At 53.7% G+C, this 19,126-nt stretch overlaps 1 protein-coding gene across 2 annotated transcripts; it reads right to left on the minus strand.

Moving 5' to 3' along the window:
• Positions 1-3,444: 3,444 nt before the first annotated feature.
• On the minus strand, positions 3,445-19,083 carry IGFBP4 (insulin like growth factor binding protein 4). Of its 2 annotated transcripts, XM_034941918.4 has the most exons (4): positions 17,041-19,083; positions 8,043-8,200; positions 7,114-7,248; positions 3,445-4,729 (listed from the first exon to the last, which is right to left on the minus strand). In XM_034941918.4, the coding sequence occupies exons 1-4, from the start codon at positions 17,387-17,389 to the stop codon at positions 4,595-4,597; spliced, it is 777 nt and encodes a 258-aa protein (XP_034797809.1). In that variant the 5' UTR covers positions 17,390-19,083; the 3' UTR covers positions 3,445-4,594. The 2 variants fall into 2 exon arrangements, with proteins under 2 accessions (XP_034797809.1, XP_063455122.1); XM_063599052.1 differs by having other exon boundaries at positions 3,445-7,248.
• Positions 19,084-19,126: the final 43 nt, after the last annotated feature.

Consider the following 19,126-nt stretch of genomic DNA (forward strand, 5'->3'; position numbering starts at 1 on the left):
AGGAAAAAAAGCAGCCTCTCTAGTTATGGCTTAGTGCCAGAGTTTTAATCCTGGCTCTGGACAACCTTGGTGTCTGGGCCTTGACTTCCCCATCAATAAATGTACTGGGTTGTCTAAAACTGGGTTGGACAGTGATTCTGTGATTCCCCAACCCTCTATTCCTATCCTCCTGAACAAACCTAGAGGCTTCCCCTTGGCTTGGGTGGTCTTCAGAAAAAGGGTTCTGACCCCAATTTCAGAATTTAGAGCTGGCAAGGGGACCAAGAGAAGGAGGGGACCCAGCCAGCCATGGAAGCCACTAATCTCCATCTTTCCCTGGGGGACTGCACTGCCGCCTCCACTGAAAGCAATTTGTCATGCCCTGAATTAAGTGACTCCAACAAGGGTTTAATTTCAGTTTAATGGCTCTGTTTTTATGTGTAATTAAATACTATAGCATGGCAAAAATATGTTGTTTGCACTTTAGAGACTGTGTAAGGGCCTAGGAAGCCAATCCCACCGAGTTGCTGCTCCCAGGCTCCACCAGCGCCTCCCCCAGTTTGGCTGGAATTGTCCAGGTAGATGGGAAGGGGGCTGGGGACCTAAGGAAAAGAGGTGGGGGGCGGGGGTGAGGGGTGGGGTGGTCCTGGTGGCGCCTGCTCACTCGGTAGAGCATGTTTCTAATTATCTGCAGCTACTCCCTCCACTTACACTCCCTGACCCCACCCTCCCCAACCCTGGAGCTTCAGACATAAGAGGGGACAGGTCACTCTGGAAGTGAGGATCTAATTAGACCCTTGCTTGGCTGCAGCAGTGTCTGCTCCTCCATGGGTGTGCCCAAAAGTCTGCCCCATGGTCCTGACCCAACATCCCAGAGGCCAGCCTGCCTCCCAGCTCCATTCCACCACATCACCTTGACTTTCTCTTTTGAGGTCAGAGAGGCCTGGAATACAGGGGGAATCTCTGTCAGGTAACACTTCAGGCCATTTACCACACAGCCACATAACAGCCCCCCACACTGGGAAAGAGGACCGAGCAGGCATCCCAAATCCTGCATGCCTCGTAACATTCCTGGAGCAGCTTGGTGGCAGAATGTGGCTCAGGGGACAGCGGGGTTAGGACAACCAGCCTTTTCCTGGAAAGAGGTGGGAGATGGCAGTGGCTGGAACTTCAGGGCCTGAAGAGCAAGCAGGGCCCAGAGGCTTGGCCAGCTCTCCAGAGATTCCCCAACCTGAATCCAAGGCTGGAATCAGTTCAAGTCTCCATTTTTCCTCCCTACTACCACCCCGCCTTCTTGCCAGTGGAAAACCCAAACCCAGCCCCCAACCCCCAGCCAACATCAGGGCTTGATCTCTACTAGTGAGCTGGGAAATGGAAACCAAATGCTTGATGTAGATCAGCTAGGGGTTGTTGGCAGGCGGGATGTCCCATCCCCTGCTCCAAGTCAGTGGGAGGGAATGACATGTCTCCAGGAGGCAGGACAGAGCACTCAAGGACTTCAGTTCTCAAGTCCATCCAGGTTTAGTGGTGCCACCAGTACCTCCCTCCCACATCTCCCAGAGGTGCTGACACCCCTGTGGCAACTAGAGAGACCATTTGGGTATTCCCACCATTTCAAGGGTGGGAGGGCCTAGCTGCAAACACGAAGCTGCTTTTATTTGCTTTTTGGTACTTAGGACCTGGCTCCAGGATCCTGTGGGCACGAAGCCTGGACAGGGCAGTGTTTCTGTGGGATGTGAAAGTCCTCTCCCAAAAGCACATGTTCGTTCTCTAGTGTCAGACATCTCCCCACAAACCCTGAGGTGGGATCACCTAATGAGCGAGAGTCCAGTCATCCACAGCCAGGAGAGACAGGCGTGCTCCGTGAATGTCTCACTCCCTCTCTCCTCACATCGCACACGTGTTCACATGCCACATATACACACCACACAAATGCACACCACACAAATGCACACGCCACATATACACACCACACAAATGCACACCACACAAATGCACACGCCACATATACACACCACACAAATGGCACACCTTCCCTTCACACATCAAACAGGCATGCACACCCCCAAAAAGCCCATACACTCACGTTTCAGGTGTCACTGCGTCGTACTCACTCACATGCATGCACACACACATACTCCACAAATGCACGTATGTCACGAAGGTACACCCAGGCCATGCACACAGCTACTTCCAAGCCAATTTGGCTTTTTTGGGAGGCCCATGAAAGAAAAAGGACCTCCTACCACCACTGCCAAGGGTGCAAGCCTAGAGCATCGGGAAGGGGACTAGAGACAAGGGGGGTTGAAAAAGATGCCTTAGGGAAAGAGATACTTTCCCTAAACTTGAAACCTAAAACTTAATCTTCAGCGTGCACCACCTCCCATCCCCACAGGCCTTGGCCTGGGCTCCAGAAGGAGGGGACTCTGTGAAGAGTGGCTGGGGCTGAGGAAGCAACCCTCAACACCACTTTGTTCTTTATCTCCTGCTGCTGGCAGCCGCCGTGGTGCCTCAGGGAGACCAGATGGCTGCAGGACTTTGCTGCTGGGGCAGAGCTAGAGAGATAGAACTGCAGACCCAGCCTCAAGATGCAGACGGGACAGGTGCCAACAAAGTTGGGGCCCAGTGAAATCAGAAGCCTGGAAGCGCCTCTGGAGCTGGGGAGGGGGCTGAGAATCCAGGACACAGCTAGACAGGAGGGAGCCCGCGCAGCGGGCGGCAGGCTCAATGCAGCGTCTCCAGACTGCCTGTAACCTCCTGGAAAAAGGCCCCCACCGAGAGATCAGCTTCTGCTCCCGGACCCTCCACCCCCTGCCACACACATGCGTGCACACACACACACGAGGCACAGAGGTGTGGGAGGGGAGGGGCATTTGGAGGATGGCCAAGAGTCCAGGCATACCATGTGAGCACAATCTCTGAAGCTGTGGCTGGCACTGAGTCTACAGCAAAGTCAACCCCTCCCAACCTCAGAATCCAATCTCAGCACAATGCCCGAGTCAGAGATCTCGGCAGTCAGAGCTGTGGAATGTGCTGAAGCATCTACCCCCTTTCCTCAAATGCAGGGCAGTGTCCCTGCCCCTCCCCAACAAATTAATAAATCAAATCCAGATGCAAGCCCAGTCCGCCCGATGCCCTAGGAAATGCCCCAGCCCCACATGCCAGCTGATCCCAGAGACAGCTCTGCCCCCACAGGGCTGTTCTTGGTCATGCCCCCCTTTCAGGAGCCATTGTTTGCCCACCAGGAGTCTAAGTAAAGACAGCGCAGACTTTGAAGCCAAGGAGTTCCCTAGGAAACTTCCCTTGCAGGGAAGAGGAAGGTGGATTGGCCGTCCTTCTGCAGTCCCTTACCATACAGGCAGGTCTGGGGACCACACAATACTCACCTCCCAAAATCTGTCCCCGTCTCTCCACCCCTGGTGCATCCCTGTGTCTAACTGAGAATAAATCAACCAAACACAATCATCTGGACATTTTTTGGTTTTGTTCTGTTTTGTTAAAAAAAAGAAAAAGAAAAAGAAGAAAAGACATCATGGCCAACTGGTAGGTTCCTAAGTCTCCTTCCATCCAGTCAAGCCAGAAGATGCCCAGGGGAGTAGGGAGCTGTGGGGAGGGAGGTGTAGGGGAAGGAGATATGGAGAGGGAGGCAGAGCTACAGGGAGCGAGCCACTGGAAGGATAGGTTCATCCCGGTGACTTCATGGCTGTGACCACAAATGGGGTAGGGAACAGGACCCAGGAAGCCCCTCATCCCCTAGCACGTGGGTCTTCTCCATTAGGCACATTCAGTCCACTCTTGCATTCTTTCTTCCCACCCTGACTGCTCAGAGAAATGTACCCCACCTCCCTAGCCCTCTGTGCTTCAAGTCTTCCTTTGACCCCCTTTGCTCTCCCACAGCAGGGCTCTCAGCTGCCAGCCAACCAAGCAGATGGTGCAACAACCAGACCTAAAGGAAGGACCTGGGGAAGAAGAGAAAGGGAGCCTGGCAAGTCTGAGCTTTGGGAGTGGGTCTGGACCTCGTGACCATTACTCCATCTGCTACCCCATGCTTCCTTAGGCTCCCACCCTCTGGCTAGCTTGAGAGGCGGGACGATGGTCAAGGTACATGTCTCTTCTCCTCTGACTCTGGGAATGAGATTTTTCTTCTCCCACAGGCTTGAGCTCTCCTTATAGGAGTGTCTCCACATGCCAAAATCAGAGGAAGTCAGAATAAAACCTCCCAAGGCTGAAAACTAGAGCTGGCACGTAGTACATGGTCAGTAAATGTTTTTAGGTGGCTGGATGAGTGAAGGAATGAGTGAGTGAGTGAATCCAGGATCGATCTGGAAACACACCAGGGCTCAGACCTCTTGGGCTAAGTGCCACTCTCAGTCCTCTTGGGCTGTGTAATACCAAAGAGAACACCCCAGGCTCTGGCTTACCCCAAGGGCACACCCATGCTCACAAACACACACACACGCACGCACACGCACACGTGCACACGCGCATTTGAGGGAAACTTCTGGGCCGCAGGCAGAGACAGGACTCAGACTCAGACTCCACTCTGGGTCAGCTCTGCAGCCTCCAGAGCACGGGAGTAGCAGGGGACACTGAGTCCCTGGCCTGCTGGCAGGCCTCACTCTCGAAAGCTGTCAGCCAGCTGGTGGCAGTCCAGCTCCCCCTTTGGCTCCAGGCCCCCCGGAAGCTTCACCCCCGTCTTCCGGTCCACACACCAGCACTTGCCACGCTGCCCATCCAGAGCTGGGTGACACTGCCAAGAGAAGGGCATGAGGGGTCAGTTCCGACACAGGAAAAGAGACCCCAAGTGACCCACCCCAATCCCAGCCCAGCCCAGCCCCCAAGTCAGACGGTCGCTGCTTCAAGATGGCCTCTGAGGGTGGTGACTCTTTTTTGAGCATGGGTCTTCTGAGCTCACTGGAGCAGGGAGAACATGGTCAAGAAGGAAAGGTCCAGAGAGTTCTGGAAGGCAGGACCTTAAGAAAGCCCTCGGGTTTAAAGGCACAGCTGGATTTGAAAGGCTGGGTTCAAGTTGGAGATGTTTTGGGTACATATTCTGATTGGGTTGGGACTTTAAGAATGGGATTATAGTTATGAGGTGGATCCAAGTTGGGATTAAGGTAGGACCAGGGTAAGATTTGCAGTTGAATTAGGAAATATGACTAAAAGTTGAGTTGGATGAGTTGGGTGAGGGTTAAAGCCCAGGTAAAAACACAATTGGGATAAAGACAGAGGTCAAGGTCAGAATAACTAAAGTTAAGCTAAAGTTTGGGTCAAAATTAGTAGGAGGTTCAGGGGGCGCAAATGTATATTTCAGTGTGAGAATTAATCTTGGAGTGAAGGATAGCTTAAGGATCAGAATTGGTCTGGGGATAAAGTTCAAGTGTCAGAACTTTCAATGGGATAAAAATCAGAGGAAGAAGCTAGTGGCTCAAGCCTGTAATCCCAGCACTTTGGGAGGCCGAGGTGGGTGGATCACCTCAGGTCCGGAGTTCGAGACCAGCCTGGCCAACATGGCAAAACCCCATCTCTCCTAAAAATACAAAAAATTAGCCGGGTGTGGTGGCGGGCAACTGTAATCCCAGCTACTCGGGAGCTAAGGCAGGAGAATCGCTTGAACCTGGGAGATGGAGGTTGCAGTGAGCCGAGATCCCACCATTGCACTCCAGCCTCGGCAACAAGAGACAAACTCTGTCTCAAAAAAAAAAAAAAAAATTAGCCTGACATAGTTGTGTGCCTGTGGTCCCAGCTACTCAGGAGACTGAGGTAGGAGGATCACGTGAGCCCAGGATGTGGAGGTTGCAGGGAGCTGTGATCGCATCACTGCACTCCAGCCTGGGAGACTGAGATCCTGCCTTTAAAAAAAAAAATCAGGAGAAGAAAATGCATAGAATTTTACAACACAAAAAGTGAACCCTAATATAAACCACTAATTAATAATAATATACTAATATTCGTTCATCAATTGCAACAAATGTAAGATGTTAATAATGAGGAAACTGGGGTGGATGACAGTACATTGAAACTCTGTACTCTTGCTCAAGTTTTCTGTAAACCTAAAACTACTCTAAAAAATAAAGCTATTAATTTTTTTTTTAATTAAGAGAAAAAGTTTTTTAAATTGGGACAAGGATAAAATTCGTGTTAGGATAAAGGTTAGAAATAGGCTGGGCATTGGTTTTGGGGTGCCCTCTCTGGCCCTTCACTCATACCCTTTTCATGTCATCCTGGGATGCACAGACTCAGGGCAACCTTTGTCCTTCTATCTAGACTTCTGCTGGCAGAGTGGCAGCTCAAATTGTGGATTTGTCTATAGCTCATGGAGCAGGGAAATGAGTCTGTCTACACCGACAAAGAGCTCCAGGATAGGGTTCCCCAGGCAACACCCAGCAGGAGGCACACCAGAGCCCTGCCCAGACAGGCCACCCATTCTGATGGGCCAGAGATAGGCTGGAAGAGGCCAACCCTGCTGACCATGCCAGCCTCCTGGAGGCTTGTCAGAGGACCCCAGCTTCCAAGGGCAGGAAGGAATAGGGAAGTTGCTGCCTTTGTGTCTTCTCTCCTGCCCCACTCCTTCCTCTGCTTCTACCCAAAGTGCCTGTCTCCAACCGTCCAATCTGGTTTTACCTTCACCCTTGCTGTACCCCAGGTGGTTTTGCTACTCGCCTTGCAGGGAGGGGTAGGCTGAGTTTCCTCCCTGACTCCTCATGACTTTGGCCCTCCATTCCCAGAAGAAACCTCACTCATTGACAGGAGGAATTACTCATAGGAATAGAGTAGAGTGAATGAGAGAGTGTTGGGAGCCAGAGGTTGTCAGGGTTGCTAGGTCTGCACCACAGATGGTGAAATTCAGGGGTGAGGGAAATTGCCCTGGATAGGGAGGCAAGATCTGCTGTTAACTTGTTCTATGACTCTGGACTAGCCTGGCGCTTTTACTCCTCTCTGGATCACAGTCTCCTCATCTCCAAAATGAGTGAGGTTCTGATGCTGAGGTAGGTTTAGGGAGGCTCCAAGGGGTTGGGTTGGGGTTGAGGAGTTTCCCCTTCCTGAGATCTCCATCCAGGACCATCCTGCGGAGAGGCCGGAAATGCCCCAGAGCTGAGTCCAGGGCCAAGCCAGCGGGAGACAGAGACCCACCTGCTTGGGGTGGAAGTTGCCGTTGCGGTCGCAGTTGGGGATGGGGATGATGTAGAGGTCCTCGTGGGTGCGGCTCTGTGAAGCGGCCAGCCGCTCCAGCGCCCGGTGCAGCTCGCTCTGGCAGGAGCCCTGGGGCTGGAGGAGGGGAAGACAAAATTGCTCAGCAGAAGGAAGAGAGGCAGGAGGCCCAGGCCTGGGATCAGAGCTAAGTGAGAACTGAAGGCCCCGAAAGGAGGCCTGAGCCCCAGGGGCTGGGCAGGACCCAGTGAGGTGAAGAGAGAGGCCTGGGTCCGGAGGACACACTGGGAGGGTAGAGACGTGGAGGAAAGGGTCTCGAGCCAAAGAGCTTCTTCAAAGGAGGGGTGGGAAGTGAGGGGACACTGTGGGGAAAGGGGCTGCGGGAACCTATGCAGAAAGCCAGGGAGGGGGTGATTTCTATGCAGAAGGGACAGATAAAACTTCCAACTGACAACTTGTAAGACCTTCAGAAGGGACATTAGCCAGACCCTGGAGCAGGGTCCCAGGCCCCCTGCTATGGCCAGCATTTACCCTTTGGTTACTGAGAAGGTCTGGGGTGGGGAATCCAAAAAAGGCCAAGAAACCCCAGGGCGCTTTGGGCAACTGCTTTTTACCAATTGGTATAGAAGTTTTTCAGTATTTAATAATCACTTAAGCTGCCCCGATGTATATAACTGATGGGCAGGAAAGGAATCCCAAGGAAGGGAATGAGTGCTTTCTCTGGGTCCTGATGACTCACACTAGTTGCACCTTGCACACAGTAGTCACCCTAGAATGTGTGCTGAATGAACACGCCCCAGATCTGGTGGTGATGGTGTGTGTGGGTGCGTGCATGTGGGGGGCGGGGGGCGTGTGTGTGTGTGTGTGTGTGTGTCTATGCACATGCACATTTGTGCGTCGGAGGTCCTTACCACAGGCCGGGCATCCTCCCGGGGCGCCCCATTGACCTTCATCTTGCCCCCACTGGTGCTCCGGTCTCGAATTTTGGCGAAGTGCTTCTGCAGGCACCTGCGGTCATGGGCGCTACAGGGGCTGAAGCTGTTGTTGGGGTGGTCGCCCTCATCCTTGTCTGCATTCAGGTAGCGATAAGGAGAGGTCAGCACCGGAAGAGGTCAGAGCATCACACCAACCCAGCCTCCCACCCACGTTCTCCTTCCTGGGGATTCTTCGGCTTGGCGCTGGAGAAGAGCAGGGGGCCTGGGGAGCGGGAAGAAACAAGAGCAGCCCCCTACCTCCTCCCCTCTCCCCTGGATCTCTCAGGAGAATATTCCTCTTGAAGTCCTTGACTTGTCCCTCACCCCACCCAGGCCAGCGCTCAGATGAGTCACCAGTTGCAGCTGCCCAGATGGCAGGAGGGTCCCCTGGGCCCTGCAGGGAGGTCTGAGGCAGGCAGGGGGACCCCCTGCTGGATCCTGTCCCCTTTCCATTCAGCTCCCACCATTCCCCTCTCCATCTGATCGTTCTCCCTGTCGCCTCTCCTGATTTTTTCGGTGTCTGGCTGAGCCAGCCAGGGGATCCCCAGGGCTGTGGACTCTGCTCGCCCTCTTCCAAATGGCCTGAATCAGAGTTTCCATGAGCAATGAGAACTCTAGCCCAAAAGGCTCTCCCCATTGGCTGGGTGGGAGAGAAGTGGGAGTTAGTGTATCCGCCTGCATGAGGAAGAGTGAGTGTATGTGTGTGTGAGTATGTGTGTAACACGACCTGTGTGGCCCCAGGACCACAAGAACAGCCTCACACATTCCTTCAGTCCCCCACCTCGAAGTTTCCCATTCTTAGACTTCAGACTCCATCCAAAGTCCACAGGGGTTGCCCAGAACCAGGGCACCAGGGATCTGGAGACGGGAGTGATGAGGCTGGACCTTCAACCCCTCTGTGGCATCTCCTGAAGGCTCTATCTGAGCTCAGGAAAAACTCCATCCAAATGGGGCATTGTGGCTCACGCCTGTAATCCCAACACTTTGGGAGGCCGAGGAGGGAAGATTACTTAAGGCCAGGAGTTCGAGACCAGCCTAGGCAACATGGCAAGACCCCATCTTCACAAAAAACTTAAAAATTAACCGGGTATGGTGGCATGTGCCTGTAGTCCTAGCTACTCAGGAGGCTGAGGCGGGAGCATCACTTGAACCCAGGAATTCGAGGTTAACAGTGAGCTATGATCACACCACTGCACTCCAGCCTGGGTGACAGAGCAAGACCCTGTCTCTAAAAAAATAAAATAAAATAAAATACATTTTTTTAAAAAAGAAAAACCCCATGCTCGAGTCCCAGAACTGTAACCACTGCTCCTCCCTCCAAGCAGTCAAAACCAGAATACAGGGCTGAGCTGGAGAAAGAGGTTGGAAGACCTCTCTGCAGATCAGAGCCACCTCTGAAATGCTCAGGCTTGGCAGCTCGCTGCCGGCCTGAGTGCAAAGCCCCTGCCAGCATTCCAGATGTTGGCAGCCGGACAGGAGGTTACATCTGGTTTGCGTCAGGGTTTTTTTTTCCTGAGGAGTTAGCAGGTTCCTCCATGCGTGGCAGCGATCCCAGAGCTGCCTCTGGGTCAAATGGTATTTTTCTGCCTAGCCAAAGCTGGGGGGGTTGGTTCTCTTTTCATTCTCCTGGTTTGGGGGGTGTGGGGAGAAATATGTGGATAAAGGCAAACCAGGCAAGGAGGAATCTAACCAGAAAGTCTTTGTCAATAACCTTCCACACCAAAGGTTATTAATAAAATTCACCAAGGATGGAAGAAGATTTTGTTACGGTGGAGAGCTGGCTTAGAAAAGAGGAATAAAAGGGAAGAAATAAATAGAGTAGACAGATATAATCCATCCTTCTGCACATTTAAAATCCCAAGAAGGACAGTCCAGAGGGGACTCCAGTCCTACATCAAGTTCCTAAGAGTCAACCAAAGAGAAGACACTATAGCAAGACCCCCTGGCCAAGGTAGGCAGCAAAAGAAGAAACATAAACTTCAGAAGACGAGGATTGTGCCAAGGGGACCATAAGGAGATGGATCCTGAGCCCTCGGTTAGGAACCAGAGAAAGATCTGGGATCCAGGCCCTTCCTTTGAGACCCTCCCAAGGAATTCCTCCAGCCAAAGAAACCTAAGCTGCCCCAGTGATCACCTCCCTCCACACCCCCACCTTGCACAAAGCCATAAGGCTTGAGGATGGAGTCACCGTGTTTCAGGGGTGTAAGCTGGAACTGGGGAGTGGAGAGAAAAAGGAAATGGAAGACCTCAAAGAATTAGAACCAGGCTGGGTGCTCACGCCTGTAATCCCAGTGCTTTGAGAGGCCGAGGTGGGAGGATCACTTGAGGCCAGGAGTTCAAGACTAGCCTGGGCAACATAGCAAGACCCTGTCTCTACCAAAAAAAAAAAAAAATTAGACCTGCCTGTGGTCCTAACTTAGAAGACTGAGGTGGGAGGATTGCTTGACCCCAGTACATCAAGGCTACAGTGAGCTATGATTGTGCCACTGCACTCCAGCCTGGGTAACAGAGCAAGACCCTGTCTCTTAAAACAAAAACAAAAACAAAAAAAACAAAAAAAAAATTCAAGAATTAAAGAATTAGAACCAAATGTCAGAAGGACAGAGGCTGAGCTGAGATGTGGACAAAGGCCCCACCCTGTTACTTAAGTAGGGCTGGAGATCACCTGGACTTGTTTGCCACAGCCCAGGACACTAACACCAGGGGGCACCCTTCCAACCTGGAAAGCCTTTGTTTTTCCTGAGTTTGCTTTCTTTTAATGACCATAAAAGAAAGTACTAGGGGCCAGCTGGGGTGGCTCACGCCTGTAATCCCAACACTTTGGAAGGCCGAAATAGGTGGATCGCTTGAACCCAGGAGTTCAAGACCAGCCTAGGAAACATACTGAAACCCTATCTCTACAAAAAATTAGCCTGGTGTGGTGATGCACACGTGTAGTCCCACCTACTTGGGAGGCTGAGGTGGGAGGATCACCTGAACCCAGGAGGTCGAGGCTGCGGTGAGCAGTGATCACACCACTGCACTCTAGCCTGTGCAACGAGTGAGACCCTGTCTCAAAATTTTAAAAAAGCAAGCACTATTTTGTACAATGATTCATTCCTCTCAGTAAATGGGTAGAATATTCTTTGGTTCAAGGAGTGAGGAAGGTTTTTCAGGAGTTCAAGGAGTGGGGAAGAGTTTTCAGGAGGTAGTGAGCTCCCACCCTGGAAGTGTGGAGAATTAGGGTGGTAGCAGCCTCAAAAATCTCAAGAGATATGGAATAGAAGCACGACCACAACTATGCTTTCCATGCTGAGTTTCTTTTTCTCTCTCTCTCTCCTTTTTTTTTTTTTTTTTGAGACGGAGTCTCGCTCTGTCGCCCAGGCTGGAATGCAGTGGCGCAATCTCGGCTCAATGCAAGCTCCACCTCCCAGGTTCACGCCATTCTCCTGCCTCAGCCTCCCAAGTAGCTGGGACTACAGGCGCCCGCTACCATGCCCAGCTAATTTTTTTGTATTTTTAGTAGAGATGAAGTTTCACCGTGTTAGCCAGGATGGTCTCGATCTCCTGACCTCGTGATCCACCCGCCTCGGCCTCTCAAAGTGCTGGGATTACAGGCATGAGCCATTGCGCCCGGCCTTTTCTTTTTTTTTAAGAGACAGGGTCTCACTATGTTACCCAGGCTGGTCTCAAACTCCTGGCCTCAAGTGATCCTCCTGCCTAGACTTCCCAAAGTGCTAGGATTACAGGCGTGAGCCACAGTGCTGAGCTTTTACGAGTCAAAGTTCACAAACAACTAACCCTCAGAGGATTATTAATGGATATTTAAGATGTTTACCATTAAGAAGGATTAGGTATGCTCACTGAAGCCTAGGGCTGCATGGGGCACAGGGTGAGTCCAGAGGCATGGCTTATGCTCTTGGGTTGGTATGGCCCCATGTCACATCAGAGGGTCACCTAGGAAAAGCTAAGCCAGCAAACTGCCTGGCTTCTCCCTTGTTAGGTTCCCCACTAGCCATCCTACTTATCCCCAGTTCATGTCTACACAGAGTAGCACCCACCGGATAGGGAGAGTAGCTCCCTCCTTAGTCTCATGGGGACACAGGGTAAATCCGTATTTGCCTACTCACACAGACAGGCTCGGGCTCAAGAACTGCAAGTGTACACAAACAATCACGTGTCCAGACACACACTCATCCACATGTGCCTTACCCACATGCGCTTGGGCACTCTGACCCTGCCCTGGTCAGAGACACAGAGCCAGGGCAGGGCACGCTGACTTCAACAGCTTCTCTGCACCGTGGTTTGTTGACTTTCCATGTAATCTGTAACTTTTCCTTGCCCAACCCTGCTTAACTGGCAGACTGAAGAGCCACCCCAGGATCCACCCCTAAGCACCAGGTTTTTGTGGGGGTAAGGGTTATAGCATTGAGTCTCTTGATAACGTTAACCTTCTCATCTCCAAAACTGGCTAAATACTTGCTATTTCCCTGCTCACACAAGAGTTCCAGCCACCTGGTGCTACTCATCCTGGTAGTGCCCTCTGGAGAAATTCCAATGCCTGTGGGTTCCCCTCTGAGCAGGAGTGGAGTCAGACCTATTCCCCTGAAAAGTCTGACCTCCAAAAAGCTTGTTTGGGAGATGGGACTTCCAAGTAGGCTTGGTCCTCCTACAGCCCCCAGCTTGGAGCTAAGCCAGTTGACATCTGACTATAGGGGAAACCTCGGTCTTTGCTCCAGCAGCAGAGGAAGGGAAGGCGCCAGAGAGAGAAGAGGCCACACGGCTTTGGCACCACTGGCTGCAAAGTTTGTGGCGAAAGCCAGAGGATTTCCTCTTTCCTGTTGCCTGATTTTACCCTCACAATTTCTCCCCAACGCCAGCCCCTGGCCCTCGAGAGACATCTAGGCTATGAACTGAGTGGGCCCAGCCATCCCGACCAGAAGTTTCAGCTGTGATCCAGAGGGTCACCCACCTGTCCTGCTAGAAAGGTCTTTTCCCTCTTCCCCTAGACTCTAGCTGGAGAAGCCAAGACCGCTGGTGCTGGGCACCAGGCCCTTTCTCTGAGGTCTGGCTCAAGGGGTATCACCCCCAACAGCTGTGTCATGCTGCCAGCCTCAGAATAAAAAACAGATAAGGCAACTTGGCCTGTTCTTCCCATGTTGACAGCAGCAAAATGCACCAAAGGCCACCCCACCCCTCTCAACTCCTCTGAACGTTGCCCCAAATTTGCTCCCTCGTCCTACCGCTTCCCTAAGTCCCAGCATCAGCTTCTTCATCACCATCTTCCTCATCACTTCAATTTATTGAGCTCTTATCCCATGCCAGACGCCCCAACCCTGTGAGGCAGGTCCTGTTGCCCTCCCCACTTTAAAAATTAGGAAAATGAAGTAGACTGGGTGGAAGGGGAGGAGGAGAGACTTAGCTCTGCAGCACTCTGTCTTTAAGTGGAAAGACTCCTGATACCCGAGGCACCAATACTGCTAGCTTTGCCAGTACTAAATTAAAAATGGGAAGCGGCCATGCTCCTCCCTCCCCCTCCCCACAAGGCACAGAATTTCTGGGAATGCCCTTGTTCCCATGACATAACTGGATTCCCAGTACTGAAGTAGGGGGGCAGAATTTGCTGCATTGACTAAAAATTAACCCAGCCTGCCTGTTCCCTAACCCTGTCCCAAAGGGACTGAGAGCCCAGCTTAGGAACTCCCCGTCCAAACGCTGATCTTTCCGCTGTCCACTCCCCCAGATTCCATGAGTCTAGGATCAGTACCAGGATGCAGAGGTGTGGACTTTTGATGCACACGCCCCGCCTCATCTCTGGTGGCCTCAGTGGTGTTAAGCCACAACCTGGCCAGCACATGGAAAGCTGTGACAGGAGGGCAGGCAGGGGTGGCTGGAGACGGAAAGGGAAGATCTGCCCCTGGGGCAAACAGGAGGCAGCTGGACCACAGCAGCCAAAGAAGGGGGCATGCCAAGTGGCCACCATCCCCCAGCCACCTGCTGACACTCAGCCCCAAAAGGAAAAGGCAGAAAAAATAGACAGGTACCCTCGACCAAGCTATTCGCGGGCCAGTGGGCCCAAGCCTTGGGACCTAAAGCAGACAGTGGCCTACTGACTGTGTAAGGCTAAAAAGATGGGTGGGTAGGGGCTTGGTCATCTTATCTCACCCACAGACCCTGCAGGGCTGCAGCAGAACTCTAGAGAGTGCCTTTTACATGGTGCCATGTGGCCCAGGTCACAGCAAGGGATTACTTCTATGATGACTAGGAGGTGTGGGAGGGCACGGACATAGCTTGCTCAGTAGGTACCTCCAGGCTTCCCTCGTCTCTCTCCAGATACCTGCATCCATTGCATGGCTGGAGGCTGGAGGACAAGGCAAGGAGGAAAGGGGGAGGGGCATTACAGACCTTGGCTGTGTCATCCAAAGGGGACCTAAAGCCACCCCATTCCAAGACACCGTTTTTTGTTTTTTTGTTTATTTGTTTTGTTTTCTTTAGACAGAGTCTCGCTCTGTCACCCAGGCTAAAGCGCAGTGGCACAATCTTGGTTCACTGCAACCTCCACCTCCCAGGTTCAAGTGATTCTCCTGCCTCAGCCTCCCAAGTAGCTGGGACTACAGGCACGCACCACCATGCCCAGCTAATTTTTGTATTTTTAGTAGAGACGAGGTTTCACCATGTTGACCAGGCTGGTGTCAAACTCCTGACCTCAGGTGATTCACCCTCCTCAGCCTCCCAAAATACTGAGATTACAGGTGTGAGCCACTGCGCCTGGCCTACCTTTTTTTTTTTTTTTTTTTTACGAAATAGAGTCGCCCAGGCTGGAGTGCAATCATGTGATCATAGCTCATTGTAACCTTGAACTTCTCATCTCAGACTCCCAAATACCTGGGACTACAGGCATGAGCCACTGCAGTTGGCTTTTTTTTTTTTTTTTTGTAGAGACGGGGGTCTGGCTATATTGCTCAGGCTGGTCTCGAACTCCTGGCCTCAAGCAATCCTCCCAAAGTGCTGGGATTACAAGCATGAACCTCCACACCCAGCCCCTAGACATTCCTGGAGGCCAGTTTGCATTATATCCAGAGGACAACCACAAAATTCTCATGCCATGCCCTCCCCAAACCCCTAGGGGATCTTATTTTCCTCCACTACAGGATGGAGTATTCCTACCCAACCAGAGGCTGAGGTATTCCTACCCAGCCCTTTGAGGGCTCTTCTGTCTTGCATTCAAAGTGCTGAGAGAGGAGGAGGCTACCAGCCATCCTTATCTGGTGCCAGATACCCTCTGGCTGGTGGAGGATGGAGATTCAAAGGGAACGTGACTCTGTTGTACCCCGTGAACCCAAGGGCTCGGCCCTTGCTCCCTCCCAGTCTCAGTACCCCTCCTCTACCATTGCCACTGGCATCTCTGCCCCAAGATTAGCGACTTTCTCCCCCAAGACCCCCCTTCCCAGATATGCTGGGTGCCAGGCTGGCATTTCTCCTAGAATGTTTTCTGCTGACCCATCTCTCCCTACCCAGGGGCAGGAAGGGCAGAGAGGCCCGAGGCCCAGACCCCTGGGGTCCACCTCCTTCCTGTTTTCCCTGCATCCTGCTCTCCTCGGCTGACAAGCTGCAGAGGATTGAGGAAGTGGAGGGTTTGGGACCCAGGACAGGAAGCTTGGGGCTGGAGTCCCAGCATCCGGACTGCAACAATGGAAGCTTCAAGCACCAGGAAAAGAGACAGAGACAGACAGAGGCACATGAGAGCAAAACAGGGTCGGAGATGGAATGAGAAACAGAGGCATAGATACAGAAAGACAGACAGAGAGATTCCCAAAGTAACAGAGAAAGACAAACAGTGACAGAGACACAGAGAAACAGCAACAGAAAGAGAGGGAGAGAAGCAGAGCAACTGAAACAGAAACACAGAATAAGGTGGAGAAAGAAACGCACGATGGGCAGAAGACACTGAGGAAAACAGAACTCGAGAGCATGACTAGTGAAACTAGAGGTTGAGAGACAAATCAGGAAGAACAAAAGAGCAAGAGAAAGAAGGAAAAGAGACTGAGAGTCTAAGGAGAAACTGAGAAACAAAAAAAGAAAGTGTAAGAATGAGGTTAGGGCAAGGGCCTTCTCAGAGTCTCTCTCTCTCTCTCTCTCTCTCTCTCTCTCTGTTTCTCTCTCTCTCTCTCTCTCTCTCTCTGTTTCTCTCCCCTGGCGCCCTGGCCCCTTCTCTATTCCCTATCCCACACACATGAGGCTCCTGCAGCTCTGGGCTAGGAGCCAAGACTTTTCTACCACCTCAAATCCTACCTGCCTGGAGAAAAGAACAGGGGGCCTGTATACCAGGGCAGGCAGAGGTGTCCAGGCCTGGCAGAGGGACCCCTGTCTTCCCACTGCCTCTCAAACAACAAGGTGACCTGGCTCTGGGCTTTGGGGAAGGGCAAGTCTAATGCCCCTCAACGCCAAAGTCCCTCTAATTTGTATGTCCCACTCCACCACTGGACCATGTAAAAAAAAAAGTTCAGGCCCTGGCTCCCCAGACCACTGGGATTTCACCCTCGGCCTGGATCAGGAACAGAAAGCTTTCCCCACTCCCTCATCCTCCCCAACACACACCCCACCACCATCCTCCAGTTCTCTGGCCCTAGACAACTGACTTAACTGGACCTTAATCTGCTACTCTTGCACCAGCAGCCAGGCCTCCCACTGGGACCCCCTATCAAACAGACAACCCTTGGAGGTTTGAGATGGAGCGGTGGGACAGTCTCCCTTGGTGGTGGCAACAGGCTGCTAGGGACTCGGTAGCAGTTTCCTTGGTGAGCCTGTCCCATGCCAGTCGGGCCCTGCCACGTACCTGCCTTCTCTTCAACTCACAGGGGATTTTTAAGGGCCTTCCAGGGCGGCTGGAATGGGGAAGAAGCCGCTGAGAAGGGAGCGCACTCAGGAGGGAATTGGGAGGCCAGGGGTACCTTACCAGAGGGCTGCAGGCTTTCCTGGATGGCCTCGATCTCCGCCAGCTCCATGCACACGCCTTGCCCGTGCATCAGTGTGTGCAGGGGCTTCTCCACCCCTCGGGGCGGGTAGCAGCGCAGGCCCGAGCCGCAACGGGGGGTGTACACCCCGCAAGGCATCCCCAAGCCCAGGGCGCAAGTGGCGCAACAGCCGCAGCCCGGCTCTCGCACCAGCTCCTCGCAGCCCACGGGGGGGCGGCAGCGCGCCAGCTTCTCCTCGGAGCAGGGCGGGCAGTGGATGGCTTCGTCGCCCAGGCTCGGCCCGGGCCCGGCGGCCAGCAGCAGGGCGGCCACGAGGCAGAGGGGCAGCATGACCGCGCGAGGACTGGGCGCGGGCGCGGGGCGCTGGGCGCAGGCGGGGAGCGCGGGCGCGCGGGCGAGCGGCGGAGGGCACACGGCGGCAGCGCCTGGCGCTCCTGGAGGACCCGACCCGGAGGGCGCGGGGAGACGGGGCGGCCCGGCGGGCGAACGGGGACGTAGCGGGGGAAGTTAGCAGGCGGGCCGGAGGGGAGCAAGCCTGGCCGCCGAGGCGCTGCGCCGCATCCTCGGCCCGGCCCAGGCAGGCGGCGGGCGGCGAGGGGCAGGGGGCTGAGCGGCTGCCCGGGACCGGCTCCCCCGGACTTTATACCGGTCCCTGGCCACACCCCCAGCGCCTTCCCAGAGGTGGGGGAGCCGGGGCGGGCGAGGGGGAGAGGGAGAGGCGGCCGTTAGGGGGAGGGGGCGCTGTCCTGAGTCGCCGCCGCCGCCGCCGCCGCATCTGAAAGTCCTTTTCTGCCGAAGAAGGAAGCGGCGCAGTTTGGAAGCTGTGGCAGGCGCCCAGAGCGCCTCTGAACCGGAGCCCCGGAGGGGAGGCAAGGGAGAAGGGAAGCCAAGGGGCTGCTGCGGGGCCCCCTTTCCCGACCTCGGAGGAGTCTCGTCCCGCCCCGCCAAGGCGGCCTCAGTCTCCCACCGAGAAAGGAACTTCCTAGCCCGGACTCCCGGCTCTGCGGATCCTGGTGCTTCCAGCCTCAACCGCTGGAGACCAAGCCTCCTGAGGTGGGGTAAAGCGTACAGGCACAGCTAGGGGCACAGAAAGGCCTGGAGGCCCTAAGACGTTAACAGGCTCTTGCCACTTGCCCCTTGCAACCTCTCCCTCCCCCGCAATCTCCCCAGGGCGCATTTGGGCCCTGGTCCACCCTGCTTCCCCAAGATGGAATCAGCAGAACTCCCGGGGAGGGAGGTGCCGCCGAGCCTCTTCCTCCTTCTTGGATGTTTGCCTCTCAGGCCCATTCAGACCCACTCGTGGAGGGAGGCAGGCCTGGGAGATTGCCACTTGCAATGTGCAAGTTTTGCGTTGAACAACTCCAGTGGGGCACCATTCCTTGTAGTCATTGTGTATTTGTAGAGCTGTTGTGATCATTTCCCAGATGGCAGTGAAGGATTTGAGGGGCCTGCAGCAGTGACTCACACCTGTAATGTCAGCACTTTTGGAGGCTGAGGCGGGAGGATCACTTGAGCCCAGGAGTTCAAGACCAGTCTGGGCAACGTAGTGAGACCTTGTCTCTACAAAAAAATTTTAAAATTAGCCAGGTGTGGTGGCGTTCGCCTGTGGTCCCAGGTACTCGGGAGCCTGAGGCAAGAGGATCACTTGAGCCCAGGAGTTGGAGGCTGCAGTGAGCTAGAATTGTACCACTGCACACCAGCCTAGGTGAAAGAAGGAAACTCTGTCTCTAAAAAAGAAAGAAAGAAAGAAGGCCGGGCGCGGTGGCTCACGCCTGTAATCCCAGCACTTTGGGAGGCCGAGGCGGGCAGATCACGAGGTCAGGAAATCGAGACCATCCTGGCTAGCACGGTGAAACCCCCTCTCTACTAAAAATACAAAAAGTTAGCCGGGCGTGGTGGCGGGTGCCTGTAGTCCCAGCCTAGGGAGGCTGAGGCAGGAGAATGGCATGATCCCGGGAGGTGGAGCTTGCAGTGAGCTGAGATTGCGCCACTGCACTCCAACCTGGGCGACAGAGCGAGACTCCATCTCAAAAAAAAAAAAAAAAAGAAAGAAAGAAAGAGAAAAAA

The sequence above is a fragment of the Pan paniscus genome, chromosome 19 (genome assembly GCF_029289425.2).
Source record: "Pan paniscus chromosome 19, NHGRI_mPanPan1-v2.0_pri, whole genome shotgun sequence".
Lineage (NCBI taxonomy): Eukaryota > Metazoa > Chordata > Mammalia > Primates > Hominidae > Pan > Pan paniscus.

Excerpts from the sequence above, each read along its gene's own strand:
- IGFBP4 (XM_063599052.1), bottom strand. The coding sequence starts at position 17,389 with ATGCTGCCCCTCTGCCTCGTGGCCGCCCTGCTGCTGGCCGCCGGGCCC. Across the intron at positions 8,201-17,040 it reads GGAAAGCCTGCAGCCCTCTG|ACAAGGATGAGGGCGACCAC; the intron begins GTAAGGTACCCC and ends ACCTGAATGCAG. Across the intron at positions 7,249-8,042 it reads GGGAGGATGCCCGGCCTGTG|CCCCAGGGCTCCTGCCAGAG; the intron begins GTAAGGACCTCC and ends CCCCTCCTCCAG.